Source organism: Chaetodon auriga, chromosome 3, assembly GCF_051107435.1.
Source record: "Chaetodon auriga isolate fChaAug3 chromosome 3, fChaAug3.hap1, whole genome shotgun sequence".
NCBI classification, from domain to species: Eukaryota; Metazoa; Chordata; class Actinopteri; order Chaetodontiformes; family Chaetodontidae; genus Chaetodon; species Chaetodon auriga.
This window is the reverse complement of record NC_135076.1, coordinates 10,659,809-10,675,822: the sequence shown is the minus strand read 5'-3', so window position 1 is coordinate 10,675,822 and position 16,014 is coordinate 10,659,809. Positions and strand designations below refer to the sequence as shown.

The 16,014-nt window shown below is 42.6% G+C and overlaps 1 protein-coding gene across 4 annotated transcripts in view; it reads right to left on the bottom strand.

Moving 5' to 3' along the window:
• Positions 1–16,014, bottom strand: part of lrp8 (low density lipoprotein receptor-related protein 8, apolipoprotein e receptor) — a 156,892-nt gene that overhangs the window by 52,136 nt on the left and 88,742 nt on the right. For all 4 annotated transcript variants that reach the window (XM_076724006.1, XM_076724017.1, XM_076723988.1 and 1 more), the window contains exon 4: positions 6,197–6,325. In XM_076724006.1, coding sequence (XP_076580121.1) covers positions 6,197–6,325 — 129 coding nt within the window. The remainder of the gene's footprint in view (positions 1–6,196; positions 6,326–16,014) is intronic.

Genomic DNA, 16,014 nt, shown 5'->3' with positions numbered 1-16,014 from the left:
GGCAAGCCGTCTGATGTCAGATGGCAGTGATGATGATGATGATGGTGATGTTGATGCTACTGACAGCTGGTTTTCCAGGTTCGGGTCAGTCGGTATTGAGCGGAACGGAATCTTTTCAAATGTGCAGCTCATTGATTTCATGTTGTAGGTTGTCAGACGGATCAGCTGGTTCCACATTAAACGGTGCAGCAGATACGTTCAGTTCCTTCTCATGTCCTGAAACTTTTCACCACACACCTGAAGCAGTTTTCACACTCAGCAGCGTATTCAGATGTTACAGTGGGCTTTTGTTCTAGCAGGAAAATGCAGTGTTTCCTCTTTCCCGCTGCACTTGCCACAGCTTTAAATTCACTTCAAATGATTTCAGGTTTGAAAGCAGAGAGCTGAGAAGCTGGCTGGAGCCTGAGCTGGAGTCCTGAGAGGTTCTTGGTGATGTCCACCATGACGGCCAAATCACACAGACACTTGCTATCACTGAGTTTCCATGACAGGTTTCCCTTCATCTCTATGAATTCTTCCACACATCTGATACTTTGGAACAGTTTCACTTTGTCTGGGGCAGCTTTTCTGAATGAGGCTTGCTCACTTCAAAACTTCCCTCCATAACACCGTCTCTGCCAGAATGTGGTCTTGTGAACACTACTTGTTGGACATCCAAACTCTGCAGAAGAGCATTTACTTTATCCAAGCACATTTGCTCTTGTAGCTCATCCAGTTTCACATGCTGTAGCCCACAAACTGACTGAGACACACTGACTTACTGGCTTTTACGTTAAAATCACCATTCGTTCATTTCTCTTCAAACATGCTTCACATGTATAAACACCGTATTCCAAGATAGCAAAACATTGTTTCATGTTTTCAGGTGATTATATGCTAATTAATTAAATGGCTGCCGTTCACCATGCTTTCCCACTAAGACAGAGGGTTGGGAGCTCCAGTATGTACCATAGGTGCCAGTGGATCTAATAAAGGTAACTCCTTCATATACATTAGCGTGCTATCCACACTGACACGATTACAGCATTTTCATCGCTCTCTAAGGATCAGAAATAGCCAACCTGACTGTGTTACAGTTAAGCTGTTGCTTGTGCTGGGTAACCACACAGAGAGGATGCAGTGATAGACAGAAGAAAAGGATAAAAGGGTAAAAACACACGAGACTTTCAGAGACAAACAATTCCACTTTCCTTTTGTCCAGTTTCTAATGAAATAAAACAAGACACATTTAATCAATAAATAGGGGAATTCATTCACTCGCTCGTGGACAATTTAATTAACTCAATCTCTTAATTCCAACACGGACGAACACCTTTTTGTTTCTATTAACAGGCACTTGTGATGCATTGAGAGGTAAGAGGAAAATCTGTTAATCCTATGACTGCCTGTTCTCATTTAAGTGTGCGTGATCGTATAAGGTTTCTGAAAATGTAAACTTCTCTGGTGATCAACCTTAAGCAAGCGGGATCGTTCCTGCACTCGCTGACTCAGCATCTTCACAACCCAATTTGTTTCAATTAAGGTTAAAAAAAAAAAAAATTCTAAATTAGTATTCAACAAACAAAAGGGAGGCCATCCATCATGTAAGTCCCCTTTACTCAAACATAAAAAATGATGTTTTACCTATAAAACACACACACACACACACACACACACACACACACACACACACACAGCCTGAAGCCTGCAAACACACAGCTAGCGGCGGCCGCGTGCCTAAACGAACGCGATTTCACATTAACATAAATTAAAGGCTCATAAACTTTCTTCAGAGGCCTCTCCTAAATGTAATAAAGGACCTCTCTTCCTGGATCCATGTTTTATTCAACATTTGGATATGCTCAATTAGCAGCCCTAATTAACATTAGCTGTACTCCAACTGTAGCTGTCGCGGCAGGGAGGGATGGAGCGGAGGAGATCAGAGGTGGAGGAAGAGGGTGGTGGGGAGGATGAAGGGGTGGATTCGAAAGTGTGTGTGTATGGGGGGGGGGTGCATGTACTCGACGCTGCAGCGTGAGCATAACAGTAGAAATTTTAGTTATGAAAACACTCATCAGCACGCCACCATGAGACTGATCCAGCATGAGATACACAAGCTCCCAACAACCCCTGCAGATGCTGTTCTTTTTAATTTCCAGTGGTCGTGTGTGCAGCACAAATGTTGGCATTGACACGTTGAAAGACTGTCGGGCTGGCAGAGGTATCCTACTCTCAACTCCAGAGTGTTAAATACTGCATCAACCTACATGAGACATGTTCACAAGACCCTTGTTTTTTGGCTGTGACGTGAATGAATCCACTGTAGGACAGTGAAAAAGTTAACATTTTGTCATTCTTGCACACATTATTCTGTCTTTGAAATGTTTACAATTTAGTGAAAAGCCATGTAAATCTGATAGAAAAAAAACAGCAAATTGTGTGTCCTCTGAAGTGGACTTTCATGTGTCTTCTTCCATGATTTCAGATTAATATTCATCACCAGCCCCTTCATCTTTAAATGATAGATCAAAAGCTGATCTCTGCAGGTTATTTTAACAGCACACCTCCCATAACACGCACACGTATACACTCAAAGCACCAGGCACCAAATCAATTATTATCAAGACCTCCATGAAATATTTCACAGCTGTATTAACCACTTTATTTTCCACTGCAATAAGGGATTGAGGCTTACACACGCCAGACAGATGAAAGGCAACACATATGGTGTCTGAACGCCCTCCGAGTCAACACACAGGAATTAAAAGAGAATAAAAAAAGAGCTGCTACCTGTGATGGGCAAGGCAGAGAGGAGAGACGGCGCCCTGGCTTTTAGACCGTTCATAACGTACATCAAAGAGACAGAGATGGTATGTGAACAATGCAACGGCGGCTTAGGCTACGTGACTAAATCAACAGCGGCTGTTGTTTTCATTAGGTCGTGGCCACAAACTCCCTAATGCGATGACTCCGTGCACGAGCAGCCTGCACTCTGACGAGGCACAGACAGAAGGGAGATGAACAAACATGTGGAGAGAAACATTCAGAGGAAGTGAGGACCAGCAGCAGAGGGAGGACGGCGAACATGAAGAGATAAGGGTGAAGCGAAAAATGTTTCCATCCACCTGGCAGGAAAATTTAGACACAACTTCTGAAATGTAGCCAAGTTGAGATAAACTGTATATTTCATGTGTTTGCATCAGCTGGGTGCTGTAAACAAGCTTCTGAGTGTCATTTGCTATTAATTTTTATATCAGCGCAGCAGGAATCTTTCAAGGAGTGCTGTTTATTGGGCAGGCTGTTGGTGTTGTGCAGTTGTAAAGTTGATCATATTTAGGGACATTCTGGCAAAATACTGTGGACATACAATGTGAGGATTCCACAGCTTTTGACACGTTGAACCTGCATTATTTATTTTGGTTTCCGCTGCTGCCTGTCTTGATTCAAATGATCAAGTGTTTGTGACATGTAAAACTCAATTCAATGTACCCCATCATACCGTTCATCAAACTTAAAAATAACTGCTCAGAGACTACAAAAAAAAATGTGGTTCAGAGCTCAACGTAAGAGATAAAGTGAAAGAAGAAGAGAGAGCGAGAAATGATTCGACGGGAGAGAAGAAACGGTGAAAAAGAAGGAACGAACGATGAGGTTTAAGCCACAACGTTGCAGACCACAGGATGGCTTAATGGCTTTTTCTTCTTCTTAAAAAAAAAGAAATAAAGGATAAGTGAAAGTGAAGTGAAAACTGACCTTTTGCAGCTTAGAGTGGCCGTGCAGCGTGCTTACAGTGCACCTCTGAGACCGCTGTGTGAGCTCCTGACAGTTCACTCTCACATTCATGGTTTAAATACATGCTATGGTAAACAGCTTAGTACCAGGACTTAAAAGACATGTGGGCGGAGGGGTTTTTCTTCTTGTACATATTTGGATTACTGTGCCACCTCCAGGGTGTTAAAAGTGACGAGATTGCACAACTTGGAATTAAAATTAATTAAAAATTGAATCTAATTTTATCGAAATTGCCTCTGGAATCAGTTAAGTTCATTAAAAATGGTAGTTTCACTTACACTTTACCCATCTTTGGTTGTGGCCACAGAGTAAGGTACAGACTGAGAACTGATCCAGAAGAACACGCACGCACGCACACACACGCACGCACACAGACCTTCACTCCACAAAAATGTAATTACTGTGAAGGTCTGAGAACCATAGTTCTCATAAAGACATCCACACACAGCTGTTTATATATTACACATTTCTGTATATATAAATTGTTTTTTTTCTATCTAACAGAGCACAGGTTCAGTAAGAGGAAAACACCCAATCTACATTCTTCAAAAAAACGCTGTGTGTGCATGCACGTGTTCTTCTTGCACGTTGAAATCAATAAAGCTGTAGGCCAGATGTTTATGCTGATGGAAATCAATGCACTATTTACAGCTTTGATGCCAGCTGTGAAGATGTAGGCGAGACACGGTGCTGTAAGTCTATAGAGTAAATGTATACAGAGGAGTACATGATCAGAAAAGTGTGAGCGTGTTGCAAATGAAGCAATGCGAGTGTGTGTTTGTGTGTGTGTCTATTCTATAGGTTTCCTATGAAGGAAGCTAAGCTTGTGCATGAACATTTGAGACATCCAGTCTTGCAGAATGATCGAAACCAAAACAAGAAGGATGTTGTGATACTTCTGCGGTGAACACTTTGGCTGAAATATATCGATTATCTTTAAAAGCCAAACTGCATTTTAGTGTTTTGTATTTTCTTTAGTCATATCGCACTGAGAGGAAAACAAACTACTCTATGACGACAGAATAACTATGTGTTTAAAATGAGACTGTGGGGTCATTGTCATGGTAGGATAGCAGTGGTTTTTAAAGGGGGTGGCAGGACTGGATTCACCAGGCCTTAACCAACCCTCACACACCCACACATGGTTTATTTAGGTATTTCCTAATCGTGACCCGTTTGTACACAGCGCTCACACCAGGTGCCGCCGCTGTGAAAACAGAGTGCTCCACCATGTCCACCACACACTGCGCATGACGCACTGAGCATCGTAGTGTGTAACTTTGTTTAGAAAAATAAAGCCTTCTGTATGTGTAAAGCTGTGTTTGCCTTGTTTCTGAATGTCAGACCATCTACGTAAACATGGGACACACCAGTGTATACTGTCGGACACGCTTTTAAAGGGTAAGGTTCCTCCTTACATAAAACACCACTGGCCCAACCTCGCAGCCTGCAGAGTGACCTGCTTTTCCACCCATATCCAGCTCATCCAGCAACAGAACAAGGACAAGATTGCAGGGAAGACACACAGATCATGTTTGACATCTCCAGACACATAACACAGAAAATACAAGTAAATAAATAAAGAGGTGAAATGAAATGTAGACTTCTTTGGCTGCTAAGGACGAGGAGTTAAAACTACTCCTGGCTGCACTTTGGACCAGATTTAAACTGAATCTTACAGCATGTGACGACCCAGGTGACAGATCAGACGGCGAGTAGAAAACACCTGCGTTTGCTTTGTGGACGTCACGTTGGGTGAAAGCCACATATCCCCGTTTTTTAAAGTATTCTCTTAGATCTGAATTTAGGATCGATCATCACCCCACGGTCTAAAAGAGAGCTTCTGTCAAAACACATCGTGCAACGCAGTAATCATTGAAACAAGAGGTGTCTTAATACTACAATTCCAGAAATATAATCACATGGAACTTCAAGCTTTTCAAGTTATTTTTCCTCTCTTCTCTGTTGTATGGCTCATGTCTGCTGTAACATCAGTTGAGCAGATACAAAAATACAAGTTCTGCACATCATACTGTTTGTATTGTGTAGAACTCAAAGAGAGGACACGCAGCAGACAAATAGCAACAAATGAGCACTGTGCGCCGACAACAGTGGATTCACTAATGATCATTAAACCTACTGCAAAACAGTTTTCTTCATCACCTCTGCTGGCCAACAGCCAGGAACGACAGGAAAGAGCAGTTTACTCATGTCAAATGATTTCTGGGTAATTAAGTCTGTCAGATGAAAGAAAGGCAGTTATGCTCTTTTGTAAGCATCCGCTAACCCTGCAAAGCTGACGCAAATATAGACCGTTTACTTCAAGGTTTTTCAGACTTCTGACTTTTGGCCGGCAGATGCTGCTCTGTCATTTCATCCTGCCCCCCCCTCCATCCCACCTTTCCACCAGCCGCCACAAACGTACCTGCAGCGCACTGCTCCTCATCTGCTCCGTTCTCGCAGTCCCGCTCTCCGTCGCATCGCCACGACAGCGAAACACACTTGCTGGCAGCCCCTCCGCAATCAAACTTCTCTGGTGGACAGGTCTGACGGCCTGTTGTGAAGGGTTGGAGGTGAAAGACAGCAAGGGAGAGAGCACAGAGCGGGGAGACGGGGAAGGGGAAGGGAAGTGGACAGCAGACGAGAAAGTTGGGGGTAGAGAGGACAGGGATAGAGAATGAAGACAGTAAAATGAGGGAAGAAATAGGGAGGAGGCAAAAGACGGAGAGAGAAGGGACAGCCAGTCAATGAAACAGTTTGATAACTTAGTTATCTTGTTGCTCAAATCGATTCCCCCTGAAAGGCCTGCAATTAAACTAGACACACAGTGACAAAGGAACAAAGAAGCAGGAACATTGTCAGGCAGACACAAAGCCAGGAAAACACACACACACACACACACACACACACACACACACACATACACACACACACACACAGACACACACACACACACACACCAAACACACACACACACACACACACACACACACATACACACAGACACACACACACACACACACACACACAGGAGAATAGACTGATTTTCATGTGATCTTAGCTTGTAATGTGCTGCTCATATTCACTATTATTTTTGAATCAATTATTGGTTGCTGAAAAACATGAAGGGTGATAAAAATGTTAAAAAACAGTGAAAAGTGCATTTCTCAAGATCTAAAAAGGGACGTCTTCAAATGACTCGATCAGACTGATTGACCTCCGACTGCCAGGACAAAGCTTTTCAGATTACACATAAACCTGAAAAGCTGGAAGCAGTGCGCGTTTGCCACTTTGGCTTGATAAATGACAGACACAATTAATTAATTATTATCAATTAAAATGATTCTAACCAATTATTCAATAATCGCTTTGGCACACACAAACACAACAAAGGTAAGACTCAAACACACACACAGTGACACAGACTGCTTTGAAACCGTGTTCAGTAAAAACGGATTTTTTGAGCGTACATCAGTGTAAGTGAATGAAGTGAGAAAGCACATACACTGCAGTTTGCCAAACACACACTCATGCACGCACACTGTGTGCGAGTGAGAAAGTGGTCCCTCTTGGTAAAAGCCCATTACAGCAGAGAAGGCCATTGTTCCTACATGTGTAACCCGTGGGGTTGGTGCAGGGAGGAAAAATACAGCCGTCCAATACATCAAATTTGAGTCCCCACAGCAAATCCCTGTCCCTTCTTCTTGGAAACCACTACATTCCCTCACCCTGCCTCACGTCGCCTCCCTCTTCAATCTCTCTCTCTCTCTCTCTCACACACACACACACACACACACACGCTCTAACACCACAGGGACTCTAGTCCCAGATTACATTACAGCGCTGTGTCAAACTCAACTCTATCAATTATACATATTTGACCACCAGAATGCTTCTTGGCATCCGGCCTGAGTGAGTGTGTGTGTGTGTGTGTGTGTGTGTGTGTGTGTGTGTGTGTGTGTGTGTGTGTGTGTGTATGCTTGTCTGCGAGCCACAGATCAATAGTACCTATGGGACTCGCCCATTTCAATCTCATTCTCTATTTTATTCACCTTGTTTTTTTTCTCATTTTTATTTTTTATCATTACTGAATAAACTGCTGCCATTGCGATGCTGGAGGGACACTCGGAGCCTTGCTGGTAGTGACTGCCAGGATCTTCTCCAACTGTGCAGTTGGGGGTTTGTATTCCTCTCTCCTCCTGTCTGTTGCTGGTGTTTCTTTTGGATGATGAAGAGTGTGAATATGAATTTCAATGGAAGGAGTCTGCAGGTTTTTTAATGTGAGGAAGGAGGTCAGTTAATCGTCTAACATCTGGCCTAATGTTGAATCAACTGAAATGTGTGTTGGTGTCTTGGGGATATTGTACTATATACAGAAGACAATACTGGTCTCATAATTTATTTACCAATTTAAAGTGTGTCTGTATTGTGTGTGTTTGTGCGGGACAGCAGGGTCCAAAGGCTCCTGTCAGAGACGTCCTCACTCTAATATGAACCCAGAAAGACCATCCCACAGGGCTTCAGTCCACTAAGAGGCTGATTGACAGCTCGGTTAAAAGGATCTAATTTGTCTGAAAGACCATTTCAGACCCTGGAGTTGAGAAGGGCGGAGCCATGGATCAGCTGCCAATCAAATGACTGAATACAGAACCACAGAGAACGCCATTGACATTGATTATGACAAAATCAATTAGATGATTTTCATCCCATGGTTAATAATGTTCACTACATGAAAAGGACTTTTCAATTTCCTAATATTATATGTTTAAGTAGTAATTTGTGACTGTGAAATTGCTGTTCAGCTGCTCTCCATTATCCTTTGGTGTAACACAGCAGCAGGTCAACTCATTTGTACATATACAGCCAATGTAAGGTTTTTCTATTTACTGCCTCAGTCAGCCAGAGTGTTGCGGACCATTCACAGAGAAAATTGGCATGTGCAGCAGCAAGAGCAGTTAGTATGGAATAAACAGAAGTGCTACATGAAGGTAATTAGCTTGATCAACAACAGCCACCAAGTCTGCACAGACAAAGAAAAACTAAAGAGAGGAAATCTAATACGTATGCACGACTAGATCACACAAACTCATTGAGAAATCACTTGAACGCACGTTCAAACACCACTGTAATACAAATGTGATCAAAGCCATAGAAAAGAAAGAATCATCTCAAGTCTTTTATATCAAGGTTGCTGCTGTCCTTGCTAATCCAGATGGTGAGGGTATTGATAACGAAGATGCAGTCAAGGTACCTTTCCCAGGTAAGTCAGTGCTAAGATTTGCCCTCTCTCTGTTTCCCTCTCACTAAATGCTGACAGCTGTTATCGGCGTCCGAGCGGACACTGTGGAGCATTGATGGACTTACAGTCAGTGAGCTGGGGAAAGGCCTGTGCCTGCAGAGATAGTGCTCATTATTCCAGGCCAAGCGCAATGTCGACTGCAACCCTCATCACAGAGAAATATGTAAAGGTTGCATCTTTACAAAATATATAGATGCAACAATATACTAAGATGACAATCTCAGTGCAAGTCTGTACACATACATATACTGCAGATGTATACTGCAAACACGAATGTATACATGTGTTCATGCAGGCAGGCACATGCATACATACCACACCACCACATGCATACCACCTACACTTGTGTACATACACGCACACACATAACCAGAACTACTTACAGCTATAAACCCTCTGCTCAGCTGCCAGTCATAGGCGTTTAGCTGAATTCACTATTCTTTAGACTTTGTATTGAATGAATATTTCATGGCCTATAAAACTCCTTGGGCATAGAGAGGAACACTGGGCTGTTAGCAGCCAGATAGCTTGCTTACTGCCAAGGCCTACAGTGAATAACAGCTGAGGAGCTGATGCTAGTCATGCTCCAGTGGAGCTGCTTGGTGGCGAGCGACAAGAAATGGTGGTCGGACACAGCAGCTCCCAGGTGGGCGTATTATCGAATGACTGTGAAACAGGGTCCAAACAAACGTGTGCCGTCAGTGAATGTATCCAGGTTACATCAATGTAAAGCAAACAGATAAACAAACACAACTGACCAGATGACCTGGACAGATCTTTTCTCTCAGCGCCCACTTCTATGGCACATACAGACATACGATCCTCAACAGATCCAGCCCAGTGCCCTTTTAATTATGCTGCAACCTACTCATATATTTGTTTCACAGTCGCCCTGGGTTAGCAGTGATTTGCCTGTCAGTGTATCAGGCTGTTTTCTCAGTATCACACTGTATTAGGAAGTGGCAGGGGATAAGACGGGAATTTTAGTTCTGTTAAATGGGGCAGAAGTTATCTCCCGAGAAAATCAATGATAAGCAAATCAGGTCCCTGTAACACGTGGCAAGGCTGCTACAATGGATTAAGATGGAGAAGAGTAATGTTGTGAAAAGACACCTGGAATCATCATTATGAAACAAAAAGCAGAAAGTGCCAATGTAATGCTCTATTACCCTACTAATGATTCTCTTGAATACATTAAGCCGCACTAATAAAGTGACTGTCTTCTTCTGATGCTGTGACTGTCAGCATGCAATAGCTAAGCTTTCAAAGCAGATTCACTAGACTAAACTAAACTTACGCAAACTAAATTAGTAGAAGTTCATGTTGCAAAGTGTAAGGGAACTGGCACAAGCTGAATTTGCATTGGCTACAGGTGATATAATGTGGGTAAAGATATGAAGATGCTTCAGCTTATTGACACAGAACAGACTGTACCTGTGAAGATATGAAGGAAATCTTGGAGATGTTATGGTTTTCCTGGATTTTACTGCGCCTGTCCTTCAAAGTAAATCTATTTTCTAAAATATTTGTTGGGAAATTTGGAAATTGTGCAGTGGATTCTAAATAGGTTTTTCTGGTCCTGGGGTTAGAAAACTCATTTAGCACTTAAGGGACGATGCAGTATTTTAATCCAAACAAGTTCACAACCAGCCGTGGTGCAGACTTGTTATTCTCCTCATATGGCCTGCCTAAGTGACTATTATGAGCAGGGTATGGGGAGGTTTGAGCCAGGCGCTGTATGCTAATGAACTTTTGATTAACTACCTCCTTAATTTCCCTTCACAAGGAGGGAGGGAGTGGAGTATTGTGGTGTGGCACAACGTCCACTCTCTAGCTGTCTGCCTAGCATCAAAACTAGCCTCCCAGGTGATTGATTCAGACAGCTCGTAGCCTCGCGGGCTAATGCTACGATAATTTATTTATCATGAGGTGTGCGTATGAGGCCATGAGGTAATATGAGTCATCCTTAAGGCACAGTGAGGCAACGTGTCAAAATAAAGGCACATGGGAGGAACGTATATGATAATATGTTGAATGGCAAGTTCTGGAAGCTTACAGATGATTTATCCTGGTCTGGCACGAGGGATTATACTCACATGAATTTAAAATACTTAAAGGTACACTGAATTCCCATGCACTCTAGACAGCACAGCGCTGACTGATGAAGTGCCATGCTTTAACGTCTTTTTATGCAAACACCTGAGAAACATGGTCTCATCACATCCGTGGAAAATTCTGAAAGCCCAAATTCTCTGCACCGCTGTGAATACTAATTGGCTCCACATCGCAGTTTAATATCATAAAAATATAAAGGCACAGGCACTTTCTTTAGAATGGGTAACGTGTCAAATATCTTATTTTCCCTTTATCAACTTGTGACAATCTCTACAAATGCCATAGTAGCACACGACGTGAACACCACAAGAACCAGAAATTACCACAAATAATGACAATGATCATCTATAAGTGAGTGAAAATGAGAACTCTGAAATGTTTTCTTGGATGTGTTTGACACATCATCAATTAAATCTAAACTAACAGGGGGTCCATAACAGCTGATCATCTGTGAAATAGGATAATTAAACTCAAGTTTCAGCCATGAGGTTGCATCATAAATTGGTAAGCGCCTGCTTGAGAACAGTAAACTTTTATCGCTTGGCTACTCTGCAGTAAAAACAGGGCTAAAGCATCCCTTGAATCAATACACAGCCGTCTACTGGACCATCCTGGTAACTCACTCTGCTTTATAGAGACCATATGAAATTTCAGCCATTTAACTTCAGACAATTTAATATATGCCAGACAATTAACATTAGTATTTCTCAAGCTGGTATCTTTATTCATAGCCTTGGTTTCCTGGATTAACCTGGACAATGAATGAAACAGGGAGAAAGGATGGAGATGGGTGGGTGAGGATGGAGGGAATAAAGCAGAGCACAAAAGGAAAATACAGTGAGATGTAAAAGGGGGAGGTGGGGTCAGATATTGTTCACAGAATGGAGAATATCAATGCAAACTGAGAACAAGGCAATTAGAGGAAGAAAGTACACACTCAAAGAGAGAGGCACAGCGGTATTGGGTTGATGGCTTGAAATCTGATCAAATTGGGGCTTCTTGTGACCCGAGGGCTTACAAATGCACACACACTAGACATAAAACTCGTTTGGTCACTGACTTATTCAGCTCTTAAACTCTTCACCAAGGACAGGCACATAAACACACACATTAATGCACAAAGAACCACATCAACCTATGTACTGCAACCCCCCCCCCAGGTTATGCTGTAATCCATTTAGAGATTAGGGCTAAAGTGTATCCTAACACAACAGAGATTGGGAGAAGTAGACTATAGAGAATAAATTGTTCTAATTGCAGTGTCTGGAATTTCATTCAAATAAGTGGAAGGCTTGTAGTGGGCGCACAGCTAAGCTCTTTCAGGAACTGCACTGCATGCAGTATGAATGAAATGCTTTTCTTTTCGAGCTGTAACCTTTATAAGAGGAGAAGAAAAGGCTGGAGAAGACAAAGGACAGGAGGCAGGGGAGCCTTAAGCTCACAGAGCGCTCACATGCATCAATGATTCATACAAGATTAGAGATGTATGGATCAGCCAATTATGTGGCTCGTACGGACGTTGCAAGTCCAATGGTTTGATCGGTTGCAGTGAGTCATATTGTCACGGTGAGGCTCATTAACCTCGTTCCAAGCAGTGATCTTATCCTCACAGGCTTGTTAAGGTAAGTGTAGGGGTGTAACGGTTTGTGCGTATTTTTTTGGGCTTGTGCCCTGTAGGAATATACACCCTCCGAGGGTGAAGACTCCAAGGAGCAGACATCTTGAAGTGCAGTTAGCTTGTGTTTATTTCTTTCTCTGAGCTGATTTTACTAAAACTAACCTCTAGTCAGGGGAGATACAGTCTAAAGACTATTAAATAAATAAATTCCAACTTGCTCAGGAATAATATTCGACATACGGAAGTTTTGAAGTCATTTTTTTGAGAAAAAGTAGTGAAAAGATGTCAAACATTCTCTCATTCCAGCTTCTCGGGTGTTAGGATTTGTTACCCTCCTTTGTCATCTGTGGCTGTAAACTGAATATTTTTAGGTTCTGTACTTTTGGAAGAAAACAAGAAACATGAAGATGTTACCTTGGACTCTGGGTAGTTGCAATGGGCATTTTTCACTAAATGATAAACAATTAGTCACAAAAAAAAATCTGCTGATTGATTGACAATGAAAGTAAGATGCCTTAATAAAAGTGTTGTGTTTTGTGGTTCAGCTCTCTCATATTGTGCAAAAAGTTTGACTGAGGACGACTGAATGTCCACTGTACTTACCCTTGGACAAGTTGGAGAAGGAAACATAAAAACCATCATTGTCCTGCACACAGTTTCTAAAAAGAACAATGTTTTCTCTTTGAAACCTAAATCTATCACTTGATGTGAAGCTTGCCTCGGAGGATTAGTGTGAGCTGTCAAGTTAAGAAAATGGATAAAACAAGTCGATGCACCCACATGCAATGCAAATCTAACTTCACAGGTCAATGGCAATTCTTCAGCTCTGACGTCAAGTCAAGACGTCGAGTCAGTCTACAAAACAATGCATCACTCGCGATGTGCATGAGGAGAATGCTTCATCCAGATTACACTCAATTCACGGCCAAAACGACTTTATGTGAGTTATCTTTGAGAGGGAATAAGTGAGTGTGTTTGTGGAGACATAAATCTGATTACACAATCACGCTGCAGGGACTCACCTTCCTTATGGGGACCCATAATGTCTATGTAATGTCACCAAAACACGACTGACTGACTGTGTGACTGTGTGACTGTGTGTGTGTGTGTGTGTGTGTGTGTGTGTGTGTAAGTGTAACCCACAGATGCATGGAATCATTTGTGTATGCATGAGTTAAAATGCATATGTGTTTGCATATGGATGTACTGTAGGTGTAAGGATGGTAACATACTGTATATTTGTGTATGCATGACAGAGTGTGTGCCTTTGCTTGTTTGTAAGCATGGGTACATAATACATGTGTGAATGCATGAGTGTGTGTGTTTTGCATATCCTCATATGGCACACAGAGAACTGGAGCATGACGTTTTCATGGCCATGGAAAATGAGGAAGGCAATGGAAGTGGAGGAGGGTACAAAGACCAGAGAGAGGTTGGATACATGCTTTCAGTTTTCTGAGTTTGGCACTAACTGGTTCACACCTTTAACTCCGCTTCTTTTGGTGGAGGTTCTTATTAGCACTGGATGGTACATGAAGCCAGCATCAAAATGTTGCCTTTCATGTGAAATGATCCCCTACAGGAATTCACTGGATTAATTCATCAGTAGTTGCTCATTTGCGACTAAAACAGGTTTTAAATATTCCACATAAAAAGGATGTTACATCCCTTTTCACACATCTCTGTGTATGTTATGACTCTTAAGTCTCGGTTTAGTTGGTCGACCCCTTGCTGCTAAATCTAAATGAGGAGTTTGGACTTGGAGACCAAGGCCGACCCGCTACATCCTGCCTTGAAATGTTGCGGTAACTGCAACCCCCCCCCCCCGTCCTTCAAATGTGAAATCCAATTTACGGAAAGGGCGTATGTGGTTAATATCAGATTACATTTTAAATGAAGGTTAGTGTTGATTAGTGGCTTTCATTGGAACGCTGATCTCCTATTATTGCAGCCCTGATGTGGGGAGCGGGGGGGTCTGCTGGAGAGAGAAAGATCAAAGTCAAGAGAGAGGAGAGGAAAAAATGATCAGAGCGAGCAGGTGCAGAGAAAGGAGAAAGTAGAGGGATGGCAACAAAACAAGGGAAGAATGCAATGAAAAGCCAAGATAGGTTCACAGATAGTGGACAGAGCGATGCTGCCATTTAGATACTGTGCATGTTATATGCAGAACGTGTTTTAATGAGAGTGAATGAATGCATTTGTTTCCTTTGATCCACATGCACCGTGTGGGGTTTTGAAAAGCCGCTGCGGGGATAGACAAACACGACCCTGTCTCCTAGAAATGATTACATCTATATACAAATAATTTGCATTCATAATTACATTGTGGTGACAAATGTAATTGCCGCCTGGATTATGCTCAGAGGCAATGTTTCTCTGAGTGAATGAAACACTGCATTATGTACTGCAGTACAGCGGCGCTGGAGTGGCGGGGCCGTGGTCGGGGTGGATGGTGGACACACAAAGTGCAGGACCGTGGCATCAGAGTCCAGGGTTACAGTGCACACTCCTGTCTGTGGTTACGACACGTTAACATACAGATCTTATGAGAAAAAGATCTGTTTCTATCAAATCTTCTCCTTTGTGACGCATCAACTTTTCCATCTGATTCAAATGTAAAATCTTTTATTACAATATTTCTACTACTATATAATGTGCATAAAGACAGGTGGATGTAAACGCACCAAATAGGGTCAGTTTGACTGAGATTTCTCACGTGTCTCTCAGCTGGTACACTTAGTTTTTCAGGGGGTCTAGAGTAGATGCTGCTGTAACGCTAAATTGGAGTGGATGCTCTCTTTCTCTCTCTCTCTCTCTCTTTCTCAAGGCTGTGTGAAGGAGAGGGGGCTTGTTAAATGTGGAACCATTAGCACGGTCTCGACTGTGGGTCTGTCAGTGCCGTGGGGGGGGAAGAAATACAGTGCGACACCAGCGCTCTCATAGGAAATTGCCACTTTCTTCCAACAGGCCCCTCTTAATGCTTGTTTAGTAGACGACACATTGGGCATTGAAAATACCGCCGGTGGCTAGTGCCACATCTCAACCAATGAGAGACTGCAGGAGAGGGAGCCAGACAAAAGGAAGGAGAAGGAGAGTCAGAGCCTCTATTTTGGGATGCAGAGTGTGGGGCTGAACTTGACAAGGGAACTCTGAGCTTATTTCCTCTGTGGCAGTTTACTCAAAGTCTGGGTTGGGGCACAAAGGTAAGGGT